At 37.9% G+C, this 26,678-nt stretch overlaps 2 protein-coding genes across 18 annotated transcripts in view; one reads left to right on the top strand and one right to left on the bottom strand.

The window, feature by feature from the left end:
- pax2a (paired box 2a) overlaps positions 1–5,871 on the bottom strand; it is a 32,527-nt gene extending 26,656 nt beyond the window's left edge. For 2 of the 15 annotated variants that reach the window (XM_089117089.1, XM_039671933.2), the window contains exon 1: positions 5,757–5,871. In XM_089117089.1, coding sequence (XP_088973215.1) covers positions 5,757–5,781 — 25 coding nt within the window. In that variant the 5' untranslated portion in view covers positions 5,782–5,871. Of the gene's footprint in view, positions 1–1,263; positions 1,860–5,756 lie in introns of those variants that run through there. The other 13 variants (XM_089117083.1, XM_039671927.2, XM_089117082.1 and 10 more) reach the window with 12 other exon arrangements.
- Positions 1,741–25,369, top strand: LOC120479341 (uncharacterized). 3 transcript variants are annotated; one of them, XM_089117091.1, is made up of 6 exons: positions 1,741–2,140; positions 11,772–11,911; positions 14,944–19,233; positions 20,768–20,872; positions 21,167–21,231; positions 22,263–25,369. In XM_089117091.1, exons 1-3 carry the CDS (start codon positions 1,741–1,743, stop codon positions 14,974–14,976), a joined length of 573 nt encoding a protein of 190 aa, XP_088973217.1. In that variant the 3' UTR covers positions 14,977–19,233; positions 20,768–20,872; positions 21,167–21,231; positions 22,263–25,369. The 3 variants fall into 3 exon arrangements, 2 of the variants coding, with proteins under 2 accessions (XP_088973217.1, XP_088973216.1); XM_089117090.1 differs by having other exon boundaries at positions 20,768–21,231; XR_016145532.1 differs by lacking the exon at positions 1,741–2,140 and adding an exon at positions 6,023–6,127 and having other exon boundaries at positions 11,772–19,233; positions 20,768–21,231.
- Positions 25,370–26,678: the final 1,309 nt, after the last annotated feature.

Genomic DNA, 26,678 nt, shown 5'->3' with positions numbered 1-26,678 from the left:
ATCATCAAAAGGTTCACGGGACAGGTAATAATGTTTTCCTCGTAGGCTAATGTTAAAACAAATGAAACGTGTTGGGCAGTATTTTCAATTTATAGTTTAATTACTTTCTTTATGTTTACATATTTGCCAGCACAGTAAATAATAACCTACAAATTATTATACAGACGTACCGATAATAATAATAATAATAATAATTATTATTATTATATAGGCCTATTATTATTATTCCACCCGTAACCCTCTTATTTTTATACGCATTCATGATTGTAAACATTAGCAAAACGTCATGTGCTATTCTACCCAGAAGACCCATAGTTAGGTAGTATTTTCCTCTTCTATTCCATTGCAGCCAAACACATGTCGCATAGATTATGTTTCAACCTGTTTAATTTTCCTTGCACAATAATTGTAAATAATTAAAAAGAGCTTTGATAACTCATATTACAACCAGGGATAGGCTACTGCAAAATAATTAAGAATTAATTATTTAAATTATACCCAGGCCTTGTTTCAATACAGTGTTTTTAACAAATACAAATAACTAATTTTTTTAAAAACAACAACAACAAAAAAAATTACATGTGCCTAACAGCAAACCTGTTCTCCCTGATTTACAATATGAAGAGCACATTTATTTTGAGTGGAAATTCCGCGCTTTAAAAATGTAATTTTTTTAAAGGCAATGTTTTGTAAAATAATTTAAGCTTTAGCAATTTTTTTCTGGTATTTTCGCGTTGGTACATGTTAGATACTTCTCGTAATTTTGCTTTATATTTTTGCAGTAGGCTACATCTCACACATGTGCCAGTAATTCACTCAAGCATTGGACTTAAAAATAAAAAAATATATATATTGCGTGAAATATGCACTAATCATTTACGTTTTATATACAACGCAGAATCAGTCATTTTAAATTAAACCACGCTAAATATTGTAATCGACTTTTTGAGCGACTTTTTGTCGGAACAAGCGACTAAAGGGCCGCTTAAAATAACATAAGCGATCGCTGATCTTTCTTCACGGCGACTACTTTCCGTATTCCCGTAACTGAGCTAGAAGCAGGCTAGCCTATAAAATAGCTATTAAAACAATTATTTTTACATTTTTGTAAGACATTTAAAACTTAGTAAGAATGAGTAAAGCTTATGCGGACAGGCTATAGTTTTACAAATTCAACTCTACCGAAACGCTTCATAATTTAGAATTGATTTATGCTAAACAAGGTAGAGATTTTGAAGGAGAAAAAACTGATATTTTACTCACGGTGCATCGCCGAGAAGGGGTCTGCTTTGCAGTGAATATCCATGGGATAGCAAAGGAAGGAAAGATAATCGACTGAGGTCGCCGTCTCGCCTTGATTATGTAGCTATAATTGGAATTAATAAAGATCGCTATCCGTTCAAAGCACAGTGCTTCCGATGCCAGTGTAGCCTACAGGAGAAGTTCTTCAGCGAGCGACGAACTTTATCTCGTGCTGATCAGTCCATTCAATGAAGACACGAGGCTGGTCAGGTGCAGATCATGTCCTGCACTAGTCTCTCTCATAAAAAAATCTTTTACGCAGGAACGTTAGCGTAATCAGTCGTTCAGTTAATATTTGTTAGCTACATATTTAAGGGAACGCAAGCATTCGTGGTTGCGTCTCCTCCAGTGTCCTCTGGTGAAACTGCAATGTAAATTCCTCGATATGGAGAGGCGTTTCTGGTAAAGTCTGAGGGGTACAGTCAGATTCGTCCGAGGATGACAGGAAAAAACATGGACACGGCGAGTGTCTCTCGGTCCCCCTCTCTTCAAGAATGGGATGTGCCTGTTAGAAGCTTTGGGCTGAGACTGAAACCCCTCTTCTCAGTGTGTCTGTTTCTAAAAGCTGCAGTCCACCGCCCCCCTCCTTCCCAGATCCCCCCTCGCATAGAGATGGATGACATGTCAGACAAAGGCAATAGATTCCAACACTTTGTGATTCGCCAACGCAAAAAGCTGGAGCACCAAATGAGGAGGTCTCTTCATCTGACACTTCGGAAGGGGAGGGATGCAAACAGGGAAATGAGGAGAGATGGGTTTAAAAAAATCGAGGAAATTAAAAGACAAGTGGAAAGGAAGCGGTACCACCAGCGGCCAGGCATCGTGGTATTTCTAAACTGTATGTTGTCAAACTACATGAATCATGTTTAAATCATGACCTAAACGTATAGACTGAATGTATTTTTGTGTGTGTTGTTGATGTGCATTATGTTGTCAAGATGAGACTACGACGGAAGGTCTTAATCTTCATGTTTTCTATTTCTACTGTCTTTTTTTCTCGATTAGCCTAGGTATTGTCGGATGTTTTTCACATTTTTTCCCCGATTGATTAGCCTATAATAGATTAGCGTTACATATTATCATTGTGAAGCAATATTAAGCTTGTGGCTTTTTTCTAAAACACATACAGCCCTACGCTGTTTTAGCAAATACGGAAAATGTAAACAATACAATGTAGCATAAATATTCAGTTTGCAGATATAAATAGCCAAGACTTAGCCTAAATATAGCTATCTCAATTTCTGACAAATATTTTGTTAGTGCATCTGAAAGCTATCGGATAAGGAAGAATGACTGTAATTAACGTTGCATTTTAAACTATGTCAACCCTACTAAGTTTGGCCTGTCAAATGTTAGTGAAAGGATTGTCTCTTTTGACCATGCTGTTTTTGGGCTGCTGTATTGTAGGCATTTCTGTAGATGGCGCTGCTTAGTTTGCTTTATTTCACTGATGGAGGCTCTTGAAGTTTGTTTTATGGCTATCCAACCAAATTCTTGATTGCTGATGACAATTGATGAACTTAATGTATTGTAAGTTTTGTTTATTTTTCTTACAGCCTACTTATTGTTTTTATTTAAAGCTCAGATATATAATAGCCTATTTTTCGACTGAGATCGATGGTCGGTTTTATCAGTTTGTTTATGCTATCTGATTAGAGAGTAGGCTACCTATATGCCTCACTTGACGTTTCACTATTTTTATTCTATAGGCCTAATCTATCTATCTATCAATCTATCTATCTATCTATCTATCTATCTATCTATCTATCTATCTATCTATCTATCTATCTATCTATCTATCTATCTATCTATCTATCTATCTATCTATCTATCTATCTATATAAAATTCGTTATAAAACGTCTGTATTTCGTATCTCAGAAAAATTCAAGAAGAATCATATCATGTTTTTAGATCCTGGAATATCGGAATACATAGGATCGTGTTTTTTTTCATTACTGAAGCAAGTGATAAAGTTTCATCTTTGATTTCGTATTTTCTTCTGGAAAATGTATTTTTAAACCGTTAAAATACAAATAGAAACGTATGCATTTTTTTTTTTTTACCAAATCGCAATTAATAATTAGAATGCTGTTGTTATTATTATGCTATTATTGTTGCCATTATCATTGCTTTAACTATTTTAGTTTTTAGTAAAATGGCAAGTACAAATTGAGCTGAATTTAAACACCATAAATGCTTATAAAAAAACTATTGTAATTGGTGAAAAGTGCAAGCTTTGGGTTGACTAAAGAAGGCTCTCACACATTTATAAAGTGTTCGCACTATGACCGTTGTTCGGCTAAAAGAACAGGAGGCTATGTTATGTTGTGCCTCCCGGCTAAATTTGGGGACGATTCTTCTTTTTGTTAGTATTTTTGGAGGGAGCTTCTGGTACAATATGTAACACCATGGGCTGTAATTTCACACTTGACTACACATTTCCCCTAAAGCTGCTTTTATTTCCCCGCAAGACCCCAGCTTTTTGCCTTCACTCCCCTTTACTATATTAGTTACTTCCTCTGTTAAATGATAGGAAAACTAATTGCAACTGATCATAGTGGCCATTGAATTCTAAAGGCGGGCTATGGCTTTTAAATTTCACGTGGCTCATCAAAAAAAAAAAAAAAAAAAAAAACAGTACTAAATGGGGAAAGGGAAAATAAATTGCAATCATGGCCTTTAAATAAACAGATAAACATGCAAACATTTTTTTAAATGTCTGCTTTAATGTGTTTGAATTTTTTAAATTTTGTATTATTTTCTTTAGATCAGATTTCTTGAAGGTTTTACTATTAAGATAACTATTAGGAGAGAGTGATCGAACATGTCACAAGAGAGCCAGACAGAAAAGAGAGAGATAGGCTACTCAACTGCACGAGAAGGTGCAGTGATATAGTGCATCTGTTTTGACAGCCTCTGCTATACGCCACATAAGTTTGTTAGTGAAAGTGAACAGAGATGAACGTCCAATGGGAACGCAGAAAAATCACATCTTTCCAATATTTCTATTTCCACTTTTAAAAGCCCATAGGTTTCAACTCATACACTGTAATATTGTCAACGTCACCAATCGATACTTTCCACTCCACTAGACCTGCTGTCCACATCAGTGTGCTACAGCCTAGCTAAATGCAAGTATCCATAGCTTTTACAGCAGAAGTAACCTATAATGGAATTTTAAGGAGTCTGATACGCTTACTGCGATTTTCAGTCGCTGGATTGTTTTAAAATAGCGTACTTAGTCGCGTTTTTCAATAGGTATTCAATTGTCACAGACTGAAAAGATAATGGAGAAATCCATTTATATCCATTTAACTTTAAATAAAAGTTTTTTTATTTATTTTTTGGCTTATTTTTGGCAACAAACTTTTTTTCTTGGAAGGAAAGTTTTAACTAAAAAGTATAAACAAATCTCTGGTCAGGTTAAAATTATTATCATATAAATTTAAATAGTTTGCCAAATAATAGGCCTACTGACATTAGTCTAATAATAATAACAATAGTTTGTGTTGTTTTGTCCAAAATTTCAGAATGATATTGCCTACTAAAACATAATTTTATCTCCAAATGTCTCTTTCATATTAATTACATAGACATATTTTAAGATCCTACTCCAATCAACAAAAAAATATGAGGTTTCCAAATATTTGACCGCTTTAACCAAAACAACAAAACGGCATTCACAACACCAGAGTCATGATATATCAGCTGTGTCTTTAGATTACCCATTCATGGTGTCTATAGAGTGAACAGATGGACCATCAATTGAGTTCTGTCCACAGCATTAGAAATTGATTTTTTACTTGCTTTTAATTTCACCATAATTAATTAGATTATTACAAGTGTTATATTGATCTTCACATTTACACCCAAAATAGAAAGGCGAATTATTAGCATATGATCTGTTTTCAATAAAGAGAACTGCAAACAACAGCAATATTAATAACAACAACAATACTAGTACCTAATAATACTATTTCAAATATCAGTCTATTTATACGATATTAATATTGCTATAAAAACAATGCGATTGCAAAAAGGCTGATGTTGTGGGGAAATTAATTTTTGAATTATGGGAAAGCCCGCAGTAATACATACAAGGCTATTATGGATTACAGTGACCACAAATGTCAACATACGTACGGGCCCAGCTAACAACACATAATAGCATAATTCCAGCGTGAATCGGTTGCCACTTTAACTGTCTACAGATTGGCAAGGCATACCGGTAGTCAGAATTTCCACTACGTAAATTACAACCGTAAGAGCAAACGACTGCGCTTGCAACACAATAGGGCGGTCAATAAAGGTTAGTCGCTGGTCAAGTAGTTTGCGTTTGAAAAGTACAACACCTACTGTATGTTCTTACCTGAGCTGACGGCGACTCACCCCTACCGCTAGAAAATAAACACTCACACTGTTTGGCGAGACGAAAAGAGAGCCCTGCGCTTACCTGATCGACCAGAGCTGTGAGCCATGGCTTTCCCCTGTCTAATGGTCCGTTTCGTCGATGCAGCCCACTAGATCTGTCCGGCCTCCTGCGTTCCCTCCTCGGCTGGGCGTCCTGCCTCTCCCCGCTGCTTTTCACAACCTTTGACCGATCATCCAAAACTAAACGGTTTAGACGACAACAAAAAAGGAGAGCAACCTCTGCTCCACTGAACTAGATTGATAAAGGAGGGAAAATAGCAATCAAAGCAAATAAAGCGTTGCAGGTGTTATATAAAAAGAAAGAATAAAACTTGTCTGCTGGAAGTAAAGGACTAAGAGTATGGAGATATGCTAAGATCCGCACGCAGGCTTTTACGTTCATGAAACTCAAAGGTAGGACTTATAGCGATAAATATACATGATCTTTTGAAAACATATCTATATGCTTACGTGTGTGTACTTAGAAGCTTAACATTTTCTGATCGTGAACTTGTATGAAGTTTGCTCAGAAGTTCGCGTAAAGGCTGCGCGAATGGTTGTGATGACTGATTCGTGCTGCTCATTGGCTGAACTTTAAGGTGAACCTGTTCTCAGTAGGAGGGTCTATAAACCAGCTAATACGAAATTTGAATTCATGTTAATGTATTATGAGGTCAGATTAATTGTAATGTATTATGAGGTCAGATCTATCTATCTATCTATCTATCTATCTATCTATCTATCTATCTATCTATCTATCTATCTATCTATCTATCTATCTATCTATCTATCTATCTATCTATCTATCTATCTATCTATCTAATTTGTTGTTTAAATGTAATAATAATAATTATATAGATCCAATATCGATCCAATATCATCCGATTTCCAATATCCAATGTTAGTCATGCCAATAAAGCTATTATTTAATTATATAGATAGATAGATAGATAGATAGATAGATAGATAGATAGATAGATAGATAGATAGATAGATAGATAGATAGATATATAGATATATAGATAGATAGATAGATTAATGAATTGCCTAAATTTCATAACATTTATAATGCAATTGTTGAATCATCTTTATATTGTATTTGCCAGGTCAACTGAATTAATGCCTGATGACATACTTTTATATATATATTTTTTTTATTTTTCTTTATATATTTGGTTCTGCAGAATTCACGTTACACCAGTGTTTTGTTTTTTTTTTAAAGGTAAGATACTAGATATAGCCACCTTACAAAACAGTAATCCTTATCCTACCCTCCTCACCAGCCGCCAGAAAAAAAGGAAAGGCTAAACTTTTCAGTTGAGCAGTCAAAGGTTTGCTCCCCCTGTCACGGAAACAAGCCTTTACTCATTTGTTGGTGGTGATAGTAGGTTGTATTTTAAACCAATGTCGTTCCCTTCTTTGCATTAGAATTACGTTGCCGTTTATACTTTATTTGCCGTTTTGTTGTAGCCTAGGCTAATTATAATAATTTTTTAATATTCCTTGAGAACGTAGGTATTAAGTCCGTTTTGGTTTAAAAATATTTGATTAGCATATTAATGACAGTTCAAGTAAAATTCGTTTTAAAAAAAACTTTGGCAACTCCGCATGGACAACTTTAAAAGTTTAAAATAACATTTGTCGCGAGGGATCAGATTTATAAGTCTGTTAATGTTGAATGAAACCACCAGTCCTGCATTTCTGTTGCTGGCTTTATTGCTTAGAAACATTATAATAGTTACATGTCTCTGTCACTAGTAATTAACATCCAGGACAATTAAATTAGTCCGATGTAGAGCATTGCACATGTAACAAGGCGTCCACCCATGTTTTAATGAAATCGATTTCGCCGGCCCTCTCTGGCTTCAATAACCACAATTCTGACGTTTTACATCCCTAAACTCTGACAACAGCAGATTCACACAAAATGTTTGTTAACTAGGCGAAGTTGGGGCCATAATAATTTAATGTACAGTTTTATGTCTGTACCACGCTCCGTCGTACTTTTAGATTTTGTAATACGGCATATTTGCAAGTTACTTGTCTGTTAATGTTCCAGTTAGTAGACTTTATCATCCCTTTCTTTTTCTCTGCGATCGCGCGCGCTGTTAAGCTCTGACGGAAGTTCCCACTCATCCGCTCTACTTATATGTGCATTTCGGATGGGGCTATACATGCATCTCCATCGAACATTTGAGCCATATTGCTCACAACATAATTCCGTGTCGTTTTGCTACTTTAATGTACTGAAGCCTTGAGTGGCCGCGCGACTGTTCTCCTCGCATAGTTGGCGTTTTGCAATAAACCACATCTATGGTTTTTATGTCGAATCAGACGAATACGCTTGTGATTCGTTGTAAGAATGTTTCAATGCAAAGAGGATGTACAGAAATAAATACAAACGAAAAGTACTGATTTTATTATGTAGTTTCTCAGAAGATACAAGTAGCCTACTTTAAATTGTTGTAGCCCAGGTGCTTCTTTTATTTCAGCAAGGGCTGAATATTTATATAGCTTTTTTTCTTTTCTTTTCTTTTCTTTTCTTTTCTTTTCTTTTCTTTTCTTTTCTTTTCTTTTCCAAAACAAGTGATTGAATGAAGCAAATGGTCCCAGAAAAGAGATAATGATGAACTTGAGCATACATTAATGTTCTTCTTATTTTTTTTATTTGATATAGGCCTATATATATATATATATATATATATATGAAGAGTTCAGATGCAAAAGCCTCTAAGTGCCATTTGAAATTTTCTTCTAAAATGATTATTTTTATCAAGCTTGTATATTTAAGTTCAGTAATTTCACTTAAATGGCAATTAAGATTACCTATTAATTGTCATTTAAGTGAAATTACTGAACTTAAATATACAAGCTTGATAAAAATGGTCATTTTAGAAGAAAATTTCAAATGGCATTTAGAGGCTTTTGCATCTGAACTCTTCATATATATATATATATATATATATATATACAGTATATATATATATATATATATACATACATACATACACATACACACACACACACACACACACACACACACACATATATATATATAAAATGGTTACAGTAGATAAATAAATAAATCTCATTCATTTACAAACCATAATGTATTTTAATATTTCTATATAATGAGTTTCCAATTGCATTTTGTGCGTGTCTGTGTGTGTGGTGTGTGTTGGACCCTGAGGCAGCCCAGGGTGCTCTCAAGCCAGCTGCCACTGTTCAAAACAGACAGGAAACAGCTTCCACTAACATGACTGCAATATGGAAAGCAGCGACCTCCTCAATGCACCCCATGGCATGATTCTAATATCCCCCCCCTCACTCTTCACCCACACACTTACATACATGTCTGTTAAATGCAGGGTTAAATAGTTTAATATCTCACCTGGTTTGTCATTTATATTATCAACAGCATCATGTGGTTGATATTTTGGAGATCATTCATAGGACCTTGACCTGTTTCAGCAGTAGCTCAGGAGCATTTGGGAACGTGTACCTGGAGTGCAATAGACAGAGACTTTATTTCCCTGTGCTGTGGAGATGCTTTATTTCACTGTAAATTTGTGCGTGTGTGTGTGTGTGAGTGCAAATCTATTATCCTTCTGAGAAATACAGAGCCGCTCGGCTCCCACACTGGCCTCTGATCATCTCCCTGTAAATGCAGCCTGTCACCTTCAGTGGTGTAATGATCACAGAAACTGTGACCTTGATCTATGGCAAGCCATAACAGAGAAGAGAGAGCGTCTCCCACACACCATACTCAGATATAACAGTGATACAGGGGAAGCCGAAGGAGGGTTCAGAACAGGGCCATTTGATTGGCAATAAAGGTTGTTGGAGTGTCTGTAATGGATGTGAGATCTCTCCGGTTATCATCCATTTGGATAGGGCATCGACTGAAGACGACGCGGTTCCAGATTGAAAACTCAGGGAGTGGCTGATTATGGTTTTATTGTATAGTCCATTACACTGGTCAACACTACACACTGTTTCTCAAAGCAGAGGCTGTGGTGGATTAATGGGGCAGCGCTTCTGTTCTCTCCAGCCCCCTCGGACATACGCACCTTTCCTTCCCTTCAGCAAGGCTTTTTGAATATGTCCCAGTTCCTGCCACATTTAGCTTTAAATAAGTTTCACCCTCCCTTCTTCTTGGAAGAAGGGCGCAGTGGGTTCATGCACCCTGTGAGTTCAGCACTCATCATTTATCATCCCTCTCTTTTTGGAAACCATGAACAATATTACTTTTGTGATGGAACCTAATGTGAGAAATGAACGTGTTATACAGGCTTTATAACATTTGATTTGATAAATGTTCAAAAACTGTCATCATTTACTCACCCCCATGTCATTCCAAACCCGTATGTATTTTTTGTGGTGTTTTTTGAAAAATTATTATTTGCTTGTTTTGTCAATGCAGTGTAAATCAGTTTTTTTTCCAGTGTTTGTTTGGGCCCCATTTACTTGCAATGTATGTGCAAAAACATTCTTCAAAATATCGTACAATCCTAAAGGATGAAAAAATGCCATTCAAAAGGAAAAAAAATGCCAAATTTACATAATACAAATTCATACATTAAATGAATGTAATAAATGACTTATCTTTTGTATTCCACAATGGGTTTGGAACAACCGATCTCACGACCAAGTCGTACGAATTCGACGAATGATTTAAAAGTGACTAATTCGTAACAATTCATACGACCTCACTCGTACGAATTAATACGATTTTGCTAAATCGTACATATTTTACGAATTGGCCAATTCGTATGAATTCGTACGAATGACCTACCCCTTACCCCGCCCCTAAACCTAACCATCACGTGGTTTTAGACAAATCGTACGAATTAGTACGAGTGAGGTCGTACGAATTAGTACGAATTAGCCACTTTTTAATCATGCGTCGAATTCGTACGAATTGGTCGTGAGATAGTGTTGCAACAACATGAGGATGAGTCTATGATGACAGACCATTTTTAACATCTTTTGGGTGAACTAACAAACTCATTTCTGAAGTAAAAGTTAGTTTGAACAAAACCTGTTAATATAAAAATTGTGCATTATGTGCAAATGAAACACCTCAAGATATGGTGACAGAGTCAGCAAAAGGGCGCCAGGAAAAAGTAAAAAATTCTCCCTGTGGAAATCTGGATGCTTTTGTGAAATCTGGTCCCCACAACAGCGAGCCCCATCAACTCATCTCCCCTTGCCAGCTTTTCATATTTAAAGCCAGTACGGGTTTAATTACCAAATGATGACAGTGTCATATGGTGCCATGATGGCACAGGATATGTGCGAGACACTGACTGACAGTGGGAAGCTGGAAAGCAAAACGGGGGAGAGAAAAAAAAATAGCTGAGACAGTAAAACATCTGTAATTTGCAATTCACTGGTGTTCAGTGGTTGCTCATGGATTAAAGATTAAAAACTATTGTCTAGCAGATGGAAGAGAGAGAGAGAAAGAGAGAGAAACATGGAGGGAGGGGGAGCTTCTAAGCAGCCCATTTACATTTGTATATAAGCAGCACTGTTAGGATAATCACATGGAAAAAATAAGCTGTCTCCATCACACACCCAAGGCAATGCCTCCATTAGCCCCATCTCCAGATGCAGATGCTTCTGTTTTCAGATCGATTTGTGGTGACAGCATGTTGCCCTCTGTAACAGCTTGGCATATAGTTTGGTACAAGTGTAGTGAGGATCTTTTAGTTATTGTCTTTGAGATGCCACATTTGTAAATGCTAAGTGCAGTAATCTACAGTGTAAAACTTCTTATAATATGCAATACACCGTGTTTGGTTGGCCAGTGTCTAGAATAAAACGTGAGCTAGTTTTTCTTTGTTGGTAATTAAAGAGACCATCAGCTACACCTGATCTTTTTGTAATTGTAATTAATTAGTGTTTTGTTAGTCTTGCTGTGCCTTAATTAGTTAGCACTGCCCAGTAGAGAAAATGAGAAACAGATACCTGGTTGGCACACAGCAAATAAGCATTAGAAATGGCTATAAGCTAATGCTTTCACTGTGAAGTTGACCCTACTTTGATATGCTCATAGGTCCCTTTGATGTATTCGGGTGTACGGGGGTAACGGGCAGCCTATTGGAGCGTGGCAGACCACCTGAGAGTTGTTTTCTGGACTCTGGGAGGTCACCTGACACCAGTGCTCTGGAAAAGCTGCTCAGCACTGGATTTCACGTGAGTTAAAGGACCTCTTCAATAAAACATCACCAGCTTTCAATGGTGCACGCTTGAGCTGCTTGTGTAATTGACTTTTTGACTTTTTTCGGATTTGCATGGACTCTTCAAAAGTAGCTCACCTGGCAAGTATTGCTCTGCTCCAAAATTACAGTAGCTCTGTGTTATATTATAAATAATAAGAACTCTCCACTGGCTAATCATACCGTCTTACCTCTTAAGGCTCGTTCACATCAAGAACGATAACTATAATGATAACTAGCGCCCTCACACACACATCGCACGATAATTTTGTGTTTATTATGTGCTGTTTATTGAGTCAGTTGTCTGCTATTTTAAATGCTCACCCTCTTTAAAGTCAGGTCGATTGATTTGATTGGCCATCAATGTTTTAACCTTTATCAGCTGGAGAAAACTCGTTATGAAAGTGGCTCCAACGATATCGTTCCCCTGTTTCTTATCATACAGTATGTGTGGTGGACTGTGCTATTTTTTTAAAATTAGGAATATTTTTTATGATTTTAATTATATCTCTATTGTTTTTATTATACAGTAGCTATCATCCTTAGTGCAAATGGGCCTTTAGACAACTGTAAAAATTATCTTGATTTTAATGGTAAAAGACCGAAAAAATGCTACAGTGAAAAACTGTTAATTGATTAACAGAACCTTTCCTTACTATATACGGTAAATATTCATGTGTGTAAATATTCATGTGTTACCATGATGGTGTTTAATGTTTGAATGAATGACACTCGGCAGCTCTATGAGAAAGTCTCCAATATATACAGTAGATATATAGTTCGTGTGCCTCTCGTTCCTGCCTCTCAGGGAACTGAAGTTACGATAGTCAGTCGTATCGAGCTTACGATAGTTACGTCAGTATGACATAATGTCCCGTTCCCGCCTCACAGGGAACCGAGGTTACGATAGTAACCGGAGAAGATATTAATCTTAAGTTTCTTGTGGAAGAGCTTCATGTGGTGAGCTTCCATATATCATGTGACTCTCATCACTGCTGTGATTGTTGGTTTTCAGTGTATTACAATGGTATAAAACAGATATTGATACTTCAATTAGTCGATAATGTAACATTAAATCAGATCATAAAAACGGTTTATTTCTGTAAATTTTAAGGTAAGACTGTAAAACCTTGCTACCGTATTTTATACGGTAAATTTGTGGCAACCACAGCTGTCGATACTTTACCGTAAATTTTTTTTTTACAGTGTATGTTTGGTGTGAATGAGAGCCTTCTCCTATCCATGCAGTTCCAATTGTGTAAATTAAAGACACACTCTCAGAAAAAAGGTACACTTTTGTACCTAAAGGGTGCATATTTGTACCAATATGCACCCTTTAGGTACAAAAGTGTACCTTTTGAAAAGGTACCACCCCAGTGACAGCTTTTGTACCATTTTTTCTGAGAGTGCATAGTTCACCAAAAAATGAATATTCTGCCTGTATTTTCTCATATTGTTTGATATACAAACAACATTGGACCCCATTGAGTTTTGTCGAAGGAAGAAAAAAATGAGCATATTTTTATACAACAATCTGTTTTTATGTTCCACAAATAAAAGATAGGTTTGGAATGACATGAGGGTGTGTAAATGATGGGTGAATTTTCACCTGTTTAATATGTTTAAATAGCTCCTAGGCTTCTCAAATGAAATATGAAATCGGAGAATACTATAATTGTATTCTCTCCGAAATGATGGAAGGTTCAAGCAGGATGTTCTGTAGGTGAAATTTAATATGGGCAAACCATTTTAGCCATCTTTGGAGTGAGGTGAAGAATCATTTCTGTTCTGAATGGATGATTTGGAGCCAGAGGTGAATCATACAGGGGTTTGTTTGTATCTGTGCCTTTGATCCCCCTCTGATAGTCCCTACACCGCACAACATCTGTCACGCCGCTTACCACAATCGCTCACATAGAGCTTCAGGTGATGCGGATGTATGGTTATTCCTGCCACGCGGCCCGCATGGGCATCCCCAACGCCAGCGCTCATTAGCAGGCAGGTGGCGTTAGTGCTTCGACTGGGGCCGAGACGAGAAATAGAACCTGGCAAACTGGGTTGTACGTCCGCATCGGGTAATCCCTGCCAGATTGCCAGGATATCAGAAGTGACATCACAAAGCCAACAAAAATTAGCATCCCTAATGGTCTGCCAGGCCAAACATTATTCTTCATGATGAGAAGCAGTCATGCCTGCCCAGGGCTCCTGATGATTTGGCCAAAAGCAGTGGAGGCCCCCAAGTTCTCAGCTCCAGCCAAAACCAATAGGCTCTATTCTCCAACCCATGACGACAGGTTCTACAATACCCAAAGGATGTTCTTGTGAAAAATCCTTGGTGCATCCCCATCATACAGTATACTGCTGATGCCTTCAGATTCTAGAAGATCCTTGGAAATAATTTTGAAGACTATAGCCTTTATATACAACTGAGACTATCACCTGGCACTTTACTACCAGTGAATAACACCTTGACTAGATTTGGAAGCTAAAACCAAGAAAGATCAATGAGAGGAGAGGGGGAGAGTGGCAGATTTAATTAATTACTGCACATTAGAATGTTTGTTTACAAAAGTGAACAGTTACAAGGGGCCTGATGGTAATTAATTTAAAACGTACTTCCCCCTGTCCCTGCCTCGTGTCGGCAGTAGACGTGGCTGCTTCATGGCAGGTAAGCCTACGTCTCATTGGATTTCCATCAATTGCTCAAAGGTGTGTTGGAAAACAAAGATGCATGGTGCGCAAATTAGCCTGAATGTTAACATGATTGCATATTAAGAAATCTAATTAGGATTCCAGGGAATCAAAAGGGAAGAGCTGCATGATGTTGTGATAATGCATATCTAAGAGGAACGTTTCACCATTTTCCATTTCCTTTTTCATTCTCTACAGTATTTAAATGCAACTTAACAATTTTAAATAGATCTGTATATTCTCTCTGTGAAGATAACTTTATTTCCCCAACAATGTCACAGCGGTTGCATGTGTGTGTGTTTTCATCTGTGTGGTCAGGAGGTCTCTCGAGGTCCCCCTCCAGGACAATGATGTATTTAAGTCCCCTAAGAGGTCAGATGGACTCTGTCCAGAACATCACCTGCAATCAATAGTGTTGGTAAACCAGGCTCAACTGAGTGGCCATGAAGACTCCCCTTATAAACACGCTCGCAGAGAGGCCGGCATGGCCCATTGCTTTGCTAAAACTGCAACCAACATCCTGACACACACACACACAACACATGCCACCACTCTGAAAACAAGTGTTGATGACAAAGAGAAGAAAAATAACAGCACCTCAGCGGTAAGTGGAGAGCCTCCAGGTGATGAAATCCTCTCTAAAGTGACACAAAATGAAGCAAATTGACAGCCATGTGAATGTGTTTATAAATGCTAGTGGGTGGTACTGCCGTGGAGCAGTGAACTCTCTGGAGTGAGAGTATTTGTTTTTATTTTATTTTATATATATTTTATTTGTTATTTTATATATTTAAAAAAAAATCCACCTTTTACTCTTCACTATGGTATTTTGTTTCATTATTCTTGCTATTTTGATTGCTAAAATGTGCATAAATGTATATTAGCATTATCTCTGTCCGTCTAACAAAAAAAAGAAACTACTATTCAATTCACATCTATTTGTATAGCGCTTTTCACAATAAACATCATTTCTTAGCAGCTTTAGAATGCATGAGTCAACATTACAATTACAACTTAAACTATAACTGTTATGTATTTCAGAAATGTACACAAATAAAGCTAAAAATGGACTTAAAAAGTTAAAAAAGAACTGTTTTGGTGGACTGTTTTTACATTATTACGTCTAATTATTATTATCTATTCTACTTTGCCTTACTTTTATAATCATAACAATTTCAGCTTTTTGTATTTTTTATTGACCAGCAACACCCTATGCATTCAGCTTCACTCTCTTATAGCAAAGGTTGTGCATTCTCCTTAACGCTCAGGTGAATTGGGTGCACTGCTTCAATCAGGGCTTCACTATTGGGTTTGAGAGTCATCTGAGCCCAGACAACAAAAGCAAACGCTACAGTGAGTGTCTCTACTGTAAGTGGCTTTTGAAGAATTGGCACAGTCATCTGCTGAACACCTCACATCTCTCACAAACAAATGAAGGCCTGGTGCTTCAAAGTGAGATTGATATCTCTCTCTGAACTTCCACCAGAATATTCTGAATATTGAGAGAGGTGCACTCCTCCCACGGGACTGCCGAGGCGCCTCTCTCCTCCCTCGTTCCGCCAAAGAGGGGAAAAAAGATTGCCCCTAGATCTTCCGTGTTCATCAACGCAGCTGAAATTTGGCAGCTGAAATTTGGCCTAGTGTTTCTGAATAGATGACCCAAGGATCCACTTTGCTGCTATGAGTTTGTCTGCAATTGAGTTTTAGGATTAAAACAGAACAATACACAATTTTTTATCAAGTTCAGAGTCGTCTATATATTTTTCGCTATGACAGAAAACCTTTCAGTTTGCTCTGCAAATTCTTAAGAGAACCCAGCCATTTAATAAGACTATAGAATAGTAGCAAATAGATGTATTTACTTTGTCAAATATATATATTTTTCTGTTCTTTTATTTTTCAAATGAAATGGAGAAGAAACTACTGCTAAAAAAGTTGGTCATAAATCAGTATGTACTATTTGAACTGTTTTAAGCTTGTATGTAAAACAGTACAGTATAGGACTGAATTATTGTTATTAAACTAACTAACCTTGCAAGAAGCACAAATGTCTTTACACTTGCAATGTGCTTGTGGACAATGTAATATGAACTATGCACCATTGTATGACAACAAAAAAGATCAAACTACGTTTTTAACTTTACTATATAAAACATACATACATACTAGCGGTAACGGTTCACAAAATTCACGGTTCGGTTCGATACGATACACTTGTGTCACTTGTGTTTGATACGGCTCGGTACGTTTCCGTTACAGCAAAAAGAAAGAAATGGCAGAGAAATTCCCTTGATTTAATTTTTTTTATTTAATTTTATTTTATTAAAACTAACATCATAAAGTATATTTTTTAACTTTGAGCAATGACGGAGCTTGACTTTTCTTAGGAGCATATAAAACAAAACAGCTCCTAGGACAAAATGAAATGTAATATTGTAGAAGTTAAACAAATGTTTATTTTTGTTCAGATTAACATTTGAGGGCAGCAATTGTATTCATAATGTCAAAATAAAACCAACGTGATGTTACACTTGAAAGCATTATAGCCTACCTGCCAAACTTCCATGGTAACAGTTGGAAGTGTTACTACAGTACAAGTGTTACAGTAAATCCATGATGAATGTTGCTGATCTGTGGACACTGGATAGTTCATTCATGGCACAATGTTTCTTCCTGGTTTCCTAGTCAGCGCTGTTTGATCCGTTAATAATGGACAAATGTGAATGTTTCTCACTAGATCTTGCAGCAATGTTATTACTTCAGTGGCGAATTCAAATGTTTTCTTTACAGATTTGGCTGTGTAGTAACAGTGCTGCTTGATTAAGATCGGCTCGCGCTGCATTGGTCCAAATTGATAAACGGTCCGTCAACCACACAATAACGAGTAGCGTTAGCTCAGTTTAGTTCCGCTTACATTACATTTGTCATTTGATGTTGGGCAATGTTGTGGTCACGTCAGCATCTCTTACATTATGAGCACGCTTGACACACATTTGAAATAACAAAATTTACGAACCATTTGGTTCAAAAATGCGTACCGAAAACCAAACCGAAAGCCTCGTACTGAACGGTTCAATACGAATACGTGAATCATTACACCCCTAATACATAAATACATGCATCATCTTCCGCTTATCCGGGGACGGGTTGCTGGGTAGTAGTCTAAGCAGAGATGCCTAGACTTCCCTCTCTCCCAGAAACTTCCTCCAGATCTTCCAGGGGGACACCAGGACAACCAGGAGACATAATCCCTCCAGAGTGTCCTAGGTCTTCCCAGGGGTCTCCTCCCAGTGGGATGCGCCCTGAACACCTTCCAGAGAATGTGTCCAGGAGGCATAAGGAACAGATGCCTGAGCCACCTCAGCTGGCTCCTCTATATGTGGAGGAGCAGTCGGCTCTACTCTGAGCTCCTCCCGAGTGACCGAGCTCCTCACCCTATCTCTAAGGGATCGCCCAGCCACCCAGCGGAGAAAGCTCATTTCGGCCGCCTCTATATGGGATCTTGTCCTTTCGGTCATGACCATAAGGGTGAGTTGGAACGTAGATTGACCGGTAAAATCGACAGCTTGGCCTTGCAGATCAACTCCTTCTTCATCACAACATACCGGTACATTGACCGCATTACTGCAGAAGCTGCACCGATCCGTCTGTCAATCTCCCGTTCCATCCTTCCCTCACTTGTGAACAAGACCCCAAGATACTTAATACTTGCAAAAAGCAGAGACGAAGTCGTGTTGTCGCCAAACCCCAAACACCCTCTGGCCCCTGGCTGCGCCTAGAAATTCTGTCCATAAAAATTATGAACAGAAACGGTGACAAAGGGCAGCCCTGCCGGAGTCCAACATGCACCAGGAACAAGTCTGACTTACTGCCGCCAATGTGAACCAAGCTCTTGCTCCGGTCGTACAGGGACCAGACAGCCCTTAGCAAAGGACCCTGGACCCTATACTCCCAGAGCACCCTCCACAGGACTCCGCGAGCGACATAGTCGAATGCCTTCTCCAAATCCACAAAGAACATATGGATTGGTTGGGCAAACTCTCATGAACCCTCCAGCACCCTGGAGAGGGTATAGAGCTGGTCCAGTGTTCCACGACCGGGACAAAAGCCGCACTGTTCCTCCTGAAACCGAGGTTCTACTATCGGCCGAATTCTCCTCTCCATAACATAGACTTTCCCAGGGAGACAAAGAAGTTTGATCCCCTGTAGTTGGAACACACCCTCCGGTCCCCCTTCTTAAAAAGAGGGACCACCACCCCGGTCTGCCAGCCCAAATGTACTGTCCCTGATGTTGCAAAGTTATGTGAGCCAATACATCCCCACAACATCCAGAGACTTGAGGTGCTCCGGGCGGATCTCATCCACCCCCGCTGCTTTGGCATCATAAGATACATCCAGCAAAAAATGTATCTTAACACAAGCAAAATGCATTGACACACGTTCAGGTTTGCTTCTCTGTTAGTATCTCCACAGCTGTAGGTCTCTGTCAGTGCATTATTGGGAGAATTCCTTGGTAGCCAAATGAAGAGGCAAACACAGATGATGATGATGATGATGATGGTCATGACATACATATCTGAACCACTTCAAGAGGAATGCCAGCTTAAGGTGAGAAAATCTTAAATTTATAAATTACATACATGATTACTGTAATTGAGCTTACTTCTGAAGACCTAAGGCAAGGAGTGACTTAATATTGTCTTGATTGTGGTCAGAGGTGGACAAAGTACACAACTTCCTTACTTGAGTAAAAGTACAGATACTACTGGTCAAATATTACTCCGTTACAAGTAAAAGTTGTAAAAAACAATTTTTACTTAAGTAGAAGTACACAAGTACTTGTTTTTAAAAGTACATAAGTATGAAAAGTAAATGTCAATGCATATTTTTATTATTGTTGCATTGTTGTATGTAATACTTACAGTCAGTACCTTATGCCTCTAAATCCATGTCTGCGTATACCTACCACTCATATCAAACACAGTTCTAGAATACAATACAAATTTCAAGTGACAAAAAAACAAATATTTACCATTCATTAGTTCATCCTGCGAATCCATACTTCAGGTAAAACACCACATTTTAAATTCCCGGTAAATTTTCATGTGAAAAGGACTATGCGCTCACTGTGAAATGTATTACCAACGGGTTGCATACGTTTTCAATTTTCCACAATGCAACATCTACATGCGTGCATGTTTTAATCCTCGTAATGAACAAGAAAACCTACTCTATAATGATTTCCCCTCAGAGGTAAATCAATAATTGCAGAGCTACAAAAGAGTGTTTTGTCCTAAAATGGTAATTAGCACGGGTCTTGACCTCCCTCATGGCATCTCTCAGTCGCCCATCTGAGAGCCAGGGCATGTCCAGAGCTGACACTTAATGACGCTAACATTACACACTCGCTGAACATTGTCGGGCTTTTGTCTTCATTCACATCGAAATGAAGTTCTTGGGGCCCACGTTTATCAATCATGGTGGGGCTCCAGCTGTTCGCCAGTCTTTGGCCTGACTTCAACAGCCGCGCTTACAAATTGTCTCTGAATAGTGTGGAGCTCTGCCTCCCCACCCTTCCACCCCCTTTTTGTCACTGTCTCCTGACAAATGTTCCACTGCAGCTTTTCCCAGACATGGCCGACCCTACCTTCTGCTCCTCGCCATTCAGAGGGGGGTTCTGGCCTCATGTTCCTCTCACAAGATGAGCATGGTAATCTGCAATGCTATAACCATTCAGAAATGCGTAGTGTTGTGATGTCGTGTAATATGATCAATGATGCAAACTTCATCAAACATGAGTTCAATTGTGCCGTGAAGCAGCTTTACAGAAAAGTATCATTATTCGTCTCAAGTCAGTTTGTGTTGGTTCAGTTCAATAATAGTGTAAAGTTAATCAATTATGAAATTAGTTTTATTCAGCTATACAAGCATCGAATCAGTTCAATGTTGTTTCAGTTCAGTTCAATAACAGTGTCGATGTTGCAAAATTTGTCAATTATCAAACAAAGTCAGACACATAAGATTGTATGAAAAGGACAGATTTGATGGAGATACTTAAAATGAAGTATTCATAATGGTCGACTGATGCATTAATTATGAATTGCTTGATAAGATGTGTTTATCTCTCTTTACTACTCTCTAGATCTCCTGCTACCTGACGTCCATCAAACATTTCTCTTGAGAAAACACAAAACAAAAGAAAACAAAAATCAACATGGGTGAAGACGAGATGCGGCTGCATCAGAGGGTTGAGTGACTTGATACAGTTTCTCTTTCACTGTGCTTCGAAAAGTGAAATAATTAAGATAGATGGGCAGATGAATTAGTTGTCTTCCAAGGTCAAACGCTGATTGCCTTATTACTCTATTACTCCACTGTTGTGAAACTGTTACCGCTGACACTTTTTCATGATATTCTTTACATCCACAAAAGAGAAAGGAATGAGTGAAGAAGTGAGAGAGATACAAATTGATTGTTTGGCGGCCAAATCAGTCATAGTCATCTTGGGTGGAAGGATTAATGGGTCTGATGGCTGTTGCAGGTTCAGGCAGGGAGACGGGCAGAAAACAAGAGAAATTGGTTTGGGCCCCCGGGAGCTGAATCGATGTGAGTAGCATGTAAGCAGTGCACTGTTGGTGTGTGTGTGTGTGTGTGGAATGAGAGAGAGATATAAGGCTGTGACACATTTGGTTTCTTAATTAAACGTATTAAAAACAATTGTTCTAAAATAACACAAAATGTTTTGAGTTCAATATAAGCTCAATCAACAGCATTTGTGACATAATTTTGATTACCGTGACAATTCATTTCCACTTTGCCCTTCTTTTTCCTAAAAACAAACAAGTTAATTTTGAAAGCACCTTCAGTGGAAGTCCTATGGTTTTGGAGGATTTATAAGTAGAAATGTGAAGCGTATAATTTTTTATGAAACACTTCTGTTAAAACGTGTGTATTATTTAATCTGTGAAATTGTTCTTTTCATTATCATGGTCATTGTTTGATTTTATGTGTTATTGTATAAAATTTACAAAAGTATATAGAAAAGGTGTGACCATTTTTTTTTTCACATTAAAATCAATTTACTATATATGTAAAACATGTTATGTTTATGAATTGCTTCACTTCCATTGTTAGTGTCTTATTGAACCTAGATTTTTCAACCCGATCTCACGGGAATTTGTACAAATTTTATGAGGTGGCTAATTTGTAACAATTTGTACGATTTTTGCTAAATCGTTCATATTTTACGAATTGGACAATTCGCATGAATTCCCCGCCCCTAAACCTACCCATCACGTGGGTTTAGACAAATCGTACGAATTCGTACGAGTGAGGTCATATGAATTAGTACGAATTAGCCACTTTTTAATCACTCGTACGAATTCGTACAAATTGGTCGTGAGATAGTGTAGAGATTTTTTAAGAAAAGGAAAGACAAATTGAAATTTAATTCTGTGAAAATCAACATTGTGCCACAAATGCTGTTGGTTAACTCGGGTATTGAACCCGCTATATTCATTGAAAGTGAGTTTGGTTGAATATTAAATGATGCATGTATTTATTTTTCTAATTTTTGTGGAATAAAATCTTCTTTAGATCGACATCGATGATTCTCATGTGTTTTTTTTTTTCTTCAGCTCCAGGTTTCCTCAAGTCTTCCAGAAATGGGCCCAGGGAGGTTAGCAGCTGTGACAAAAATCAAAATCCATTTTCTGTGGCCAAATGTAATGAGGACCAAATGGTGGATGTTCCATTCATCTCTCCGGCCTGTCTGAGCACTCTTAGGCCACAGGCAGCAGGCTTGTGAAGGCAGGTGTGAAAGCTGCGGGGAGTCTTATGAGCAACCGCATGATGCTCTATGTACAGGCATGGCATTTTTGCTAGTGTTTTTATTGGATATATAGTTATTTTATATGTCTATTTTTATTAAATCACCACATCAATCCATGTGTGTGCAAGATAAATCGTTCTGGTTAGAGGTCCGTCTAATCAGGCATCACAAAATAAACTATAGCTTCAGGAGTGGGACGTTGTTCCCTTGAAATTGTCCCTATTTGTGGACAAAATAGGGTTTGCTTCGCATACCGAAAAACAACAGATGAAAATTGCTCCAGGATTATGACTGAGAGCCCCTCTTCAATCTTCAGAAAGCCCACCCACACAAAATCTGGCTGAGCAATTCACTTTGGTGAAGTTAGACCTTTTGTGCGACCAGAATATATTTCTCTCCTTCACAACCGAATTCATGTAAAATGAATCAACACCCCTCTGTAATTCCAAAAATTTGCCACACGGACTGATTGGGGTCAACGGCTCAGTTTGACATCAGGAGAGCGCAAACTCCCCATCATGATTGATTGCAAGCATAGTCACACATATTATTATGAAATGAGTTTATTAGCTTTGAATCTGTTGGTTATGCACTGCTGTTTTAGGCCTTGTGTGCAATTTTCAGAGGCAAGCGTGGATCACGAGAGTCATGAAGGCTTTATGATGTCATTTTGAAACTCTCACCTGGTTTATCTGAGGAACTCTTGTTACAATAGTGATAAAATAGGCCTGAACTACAGGAGATTTCTGCCTGTGATTTGTATTTAGACTGAACACTCGGGAATCTCACTGAGCACCAGTCAAGGCTCGTTATTCCCTCAGATAAACAGGCAGGTCAATCATAGAACACCAAGCCAATTCCCAATTCCTCTTATTTATGGGGGGGTTACACTTTCTTTTATTTTGGTGCCATATTTATGTTGCAATCTTCATCATGATTTAGCATGGCAGTCATAAATCATAATTGCAAAGACTGCAGAGGCACCAATTTACTTGCGGATAATAAGGTCTTTGTATTTATAGCTACGCTGGCAGTATATTTTATGGTTATGATCATGTGCATTACACCAGTTCATTACAATCAGCATTAGCTTGAGCTTTTTAATAGAATAAGAAGAGTGCCAAATGCCTGTCTATTTTAACCTGCCTTTCTAATAGCCATATGAGTCTGATAACTAAGCAAAGAGCTTGGCGGTAATGAGTCATGTGACACCTCATGGGGTTTTCCATAACTATTTGAGTAAATGTTCGCTCTCCACCAACAATTCCCTTTGATGACCCATTAGATATTATGGGGCAGCCTGCTGTGAGCTCCATAGTCATGATCTTACCAAATTTGTGTTTAATGCCCAAGAGACAAACAATAACTAGATTTTAAAAACTTCCTGACATTATCTCTCATCTGAAAGTCTAACAAGTTTTGTTGTGAGTGACACTTAATTTTTTTTTTTTTTTAGACATTAGTGATATTGTTGTTGCTACTGGGAACCCCCACCCCAATGCTTTTAATCTGACATTTTATTTGATTCTACTTATGCATAATTTGTGCCTTTTTTTGGTATTTAAACAACAGATATTTCAATGTATTTTTTTATATTGTATTTATGTATAGATTATGAATAGCCTATATTCAATTTGAACAGTTTTCATCTATATTCCTCTTATTTCATATTTCCAAATGGAAAGAGGGTCCTTCTCCTTTTGTTTTCAGAGATTGCATTTGTTTCATTGAATCTTTTGCCACTGAATCCTGATCAACTTCCATTGCAGATGCTTGTCAGCTGGGGAATATATAAAGATAAATGGTATTATGTTAAATTCCACTTAATGACAAATTTTTAATTTTCTGAACACGGTCATTTTCTGGCTTGTGAATCAAGTGTAAGGAGCTAATTACGTGAGGATCTGAGCAAAAATAACTCCTCATCTCAAGGATAATGGAACAGAAATGTTGTAGATTAATGGCACTATTTATCTTTTTTAAATTTCTATCTTTCTCTGGTGATAGCTGTGCTCCCCAAGGAAAATATTCATAAAATGAAATTGAAGTCGTAACTTAATAGGTTATTAAAATTTTTGAGCGCATATCACTTCTTCTTTCGCGGCGCTGTAAATTTAAATTGAAGTTTGTGGCGTTCGGAGTCACCAGCAGAGTTTTTTATGATGGCACAATAGAGGGGGAACATGCATCTTTGTCAGGAGGTATTTGCTATTCTAATTTTATGGCAGGCCAGATTATCAAAAAGGAATGTCATGGTGCGGGCTGCTGACAACACCTCAGCCTTCAGCCATGTGTTTCCATTAAGCGACTGAGTCGTCCGGGGGTTTGTTCGTCCCATTATTTTCCATTTCTGTCTTTTATCTTGATTTAAAGTGAGGCTCACTGCATATTCCTGTGCTGTCATTTCCTTTCCTCTGCCAGAGCCTGAGATTGGGCAGCACAGGGCGTCTCAGCACAGGGGCTCGCTCTCTCTCCAGGGGCCGCGTGTAGAGCGATTCAAGGTGGAATATCTTTAGCCCGCCTATATGTTTGGAAACACTGTGCGAATGAGAGATGGTGATGGAAAGAGAGAGGGGCCATCATCACCGCCCTGGCGTTTTTCCCTCAAGGTCATGGGGCCAAATTTATTTATTTCCCTGAAAGTTACGATGGAATTTTACTGACTACTTTGCAGTAATGATGAGGGACATCAGCAGCCATAAATTTCTCTTGCCATTTCTTTCGCCAATGATGAACCATTTTTTATTTAGCCTTCAAGGACGTTACTTACATGGTATTTGTATGGAAGCAGTGTTATATGTAATGATATCCATTTCATAGCATCATAACCCGGTGGGAAAAAAAAAGTAAAGTAAAACTGACTTGGGTGCATGGTATTCAAATTCATCTGGAGCTATTGTAATAAATAGTAAATGTCAGACAAAATTTGTGACGTCCTTGTCTGTTTTGCAACTAAAAGGCTTGTTTTTGCCCTCTCTAGGATATTAAACAGTTGTTTTTTAATAGCAATTATATATATATATATATATATATATATATATAATTAACTATATATATATATATATATTAACATTAATTATTTTTTTTTTTTTTGCATTAGACTTGTATTTATGATGTAATCTACAGACTGGAAATCAAAGGAGTGTCCCAGCTGTAAATGTGGTTTAACAATATCATCAACTTATTTTTTTCCCCCTTTACCTTCAGAAATCCACAGATTTTCTCAATCTAAAGGTCATGTAATTAGCATAACATCATGATGTCTTTTATTGATTGGCTATTTAAAATCCCATTGTGGTCCTGGGAGTAATGTTAATGGGTAGAAGCCACACCTCTTTATTGCCTCTATTATGAAATCCCATGAGCCCTTGTGAATATTCCTCAGTGGGCACTCTTTTGTAGTTCATTAATGGTCAATTACTTAGAGCTCGTGGGCCCCACTGTGTCATCAACAGCGACACCAGCCAACCCTCTCACCAATCCCCGCTGCCTCCTAAACAAATAATAGAAAACCTTTCTGTGCGCAAAGGCTAGAATCGCAGCCTCTTAACCAGACGATCCCAGAAAACCTGAAAGTTCCTGGTCCCCTGTTATTTGAAAATTAATACCATTTTGTTTCTCAATTTCAGGACGTTCAGCGTACATTTGTCATCTGAGAGATAGCAGCCTCCATTGTTTCCCCCAAGGATATTTCCCCCCCGTCTCTACTTAGAGATTCTGCATGCTGAAAGCTTAAAGTAGAACATATTGGAATGTTCAGACAATCCTGACCTGTTTATGCAAGCAGAGTTGATAGGTTGTCAGGCCCCCAGCGAGAGGGCCCAGAATGAGGCGAGCTATCCTTTAAACTGCCTGCCTGATATTTGTGGATAATAAAAGAAATAAATCAGACAATAGGCCTGAATATTTTATTTGCTATTCATATTCCTTATGGGCAGAAATGATATAGAAATGTAAAAACAGCAATTTCGCCCTGGCCCCTGACGGAATTGTAACACAGCTGCTGCTGTTTTCATGTCTAAAGACAAAGTGCATTCTTGCCACTCGGCTAGCTTGTGCTATATGTGCTGTAACTCTGTTCGGCAGACTCTTATCGTGTTTTGTAATGGGGCCGTGGCTACCCCTTTACACACATCACCCCCTTCAGCCTCCTAGAATTTCATCCTTTTCCTTTAATGTCCTTTCTTACAGTGGTTGACTGTTTTGTATATATATGTCAGTG

Source organism: Pimephales promelas, chromosome 11 (genome assembly GCF_988280905.1).
Source record: "Pimephales promelas chromosome 11, fPimPro1.hap1.1, whole genome shotgun sequence".
NCBI lineage: Eukaryota > Metazoa > Chordata > Actinopteri > Cypriniformes > Leuciscidae > Pimephales > Pimephales promelas.
The sequence above is the reverse complement of the archived record's forward strand: the minus strand, read 5'-3'. Positions and strand labels throughout refer to the sequence as shown.

What these genes read in the sequence shown, in the direction of transcription:
- LOC120479341 (XM_089117091.1), top strand. Translation starts at nt 1,741, where the DNA reads ATGACAGGAAAAAACATGGACACGGCGAGTGTCTCTCGGTCCCCCTCT. An exon ending in CATCGTGGTATTTCTAAACT is followed by an intron (nt 2,141 to 11,771) that starts GTATGTTGTCAA and finishes ATATGCTCATAG; the next exon opens with GTCCCTTTGATGTATTCGGG. An exon ending in TGCTCAGCACTGGATTTCAC is followed by an intron (nt 11,912 to 14,943) that starts GTGAGTTAAAGG and finishes CTGTGTGGTCAG; the next exon opens with GAGGTCTCTCGAGGTCCCCC.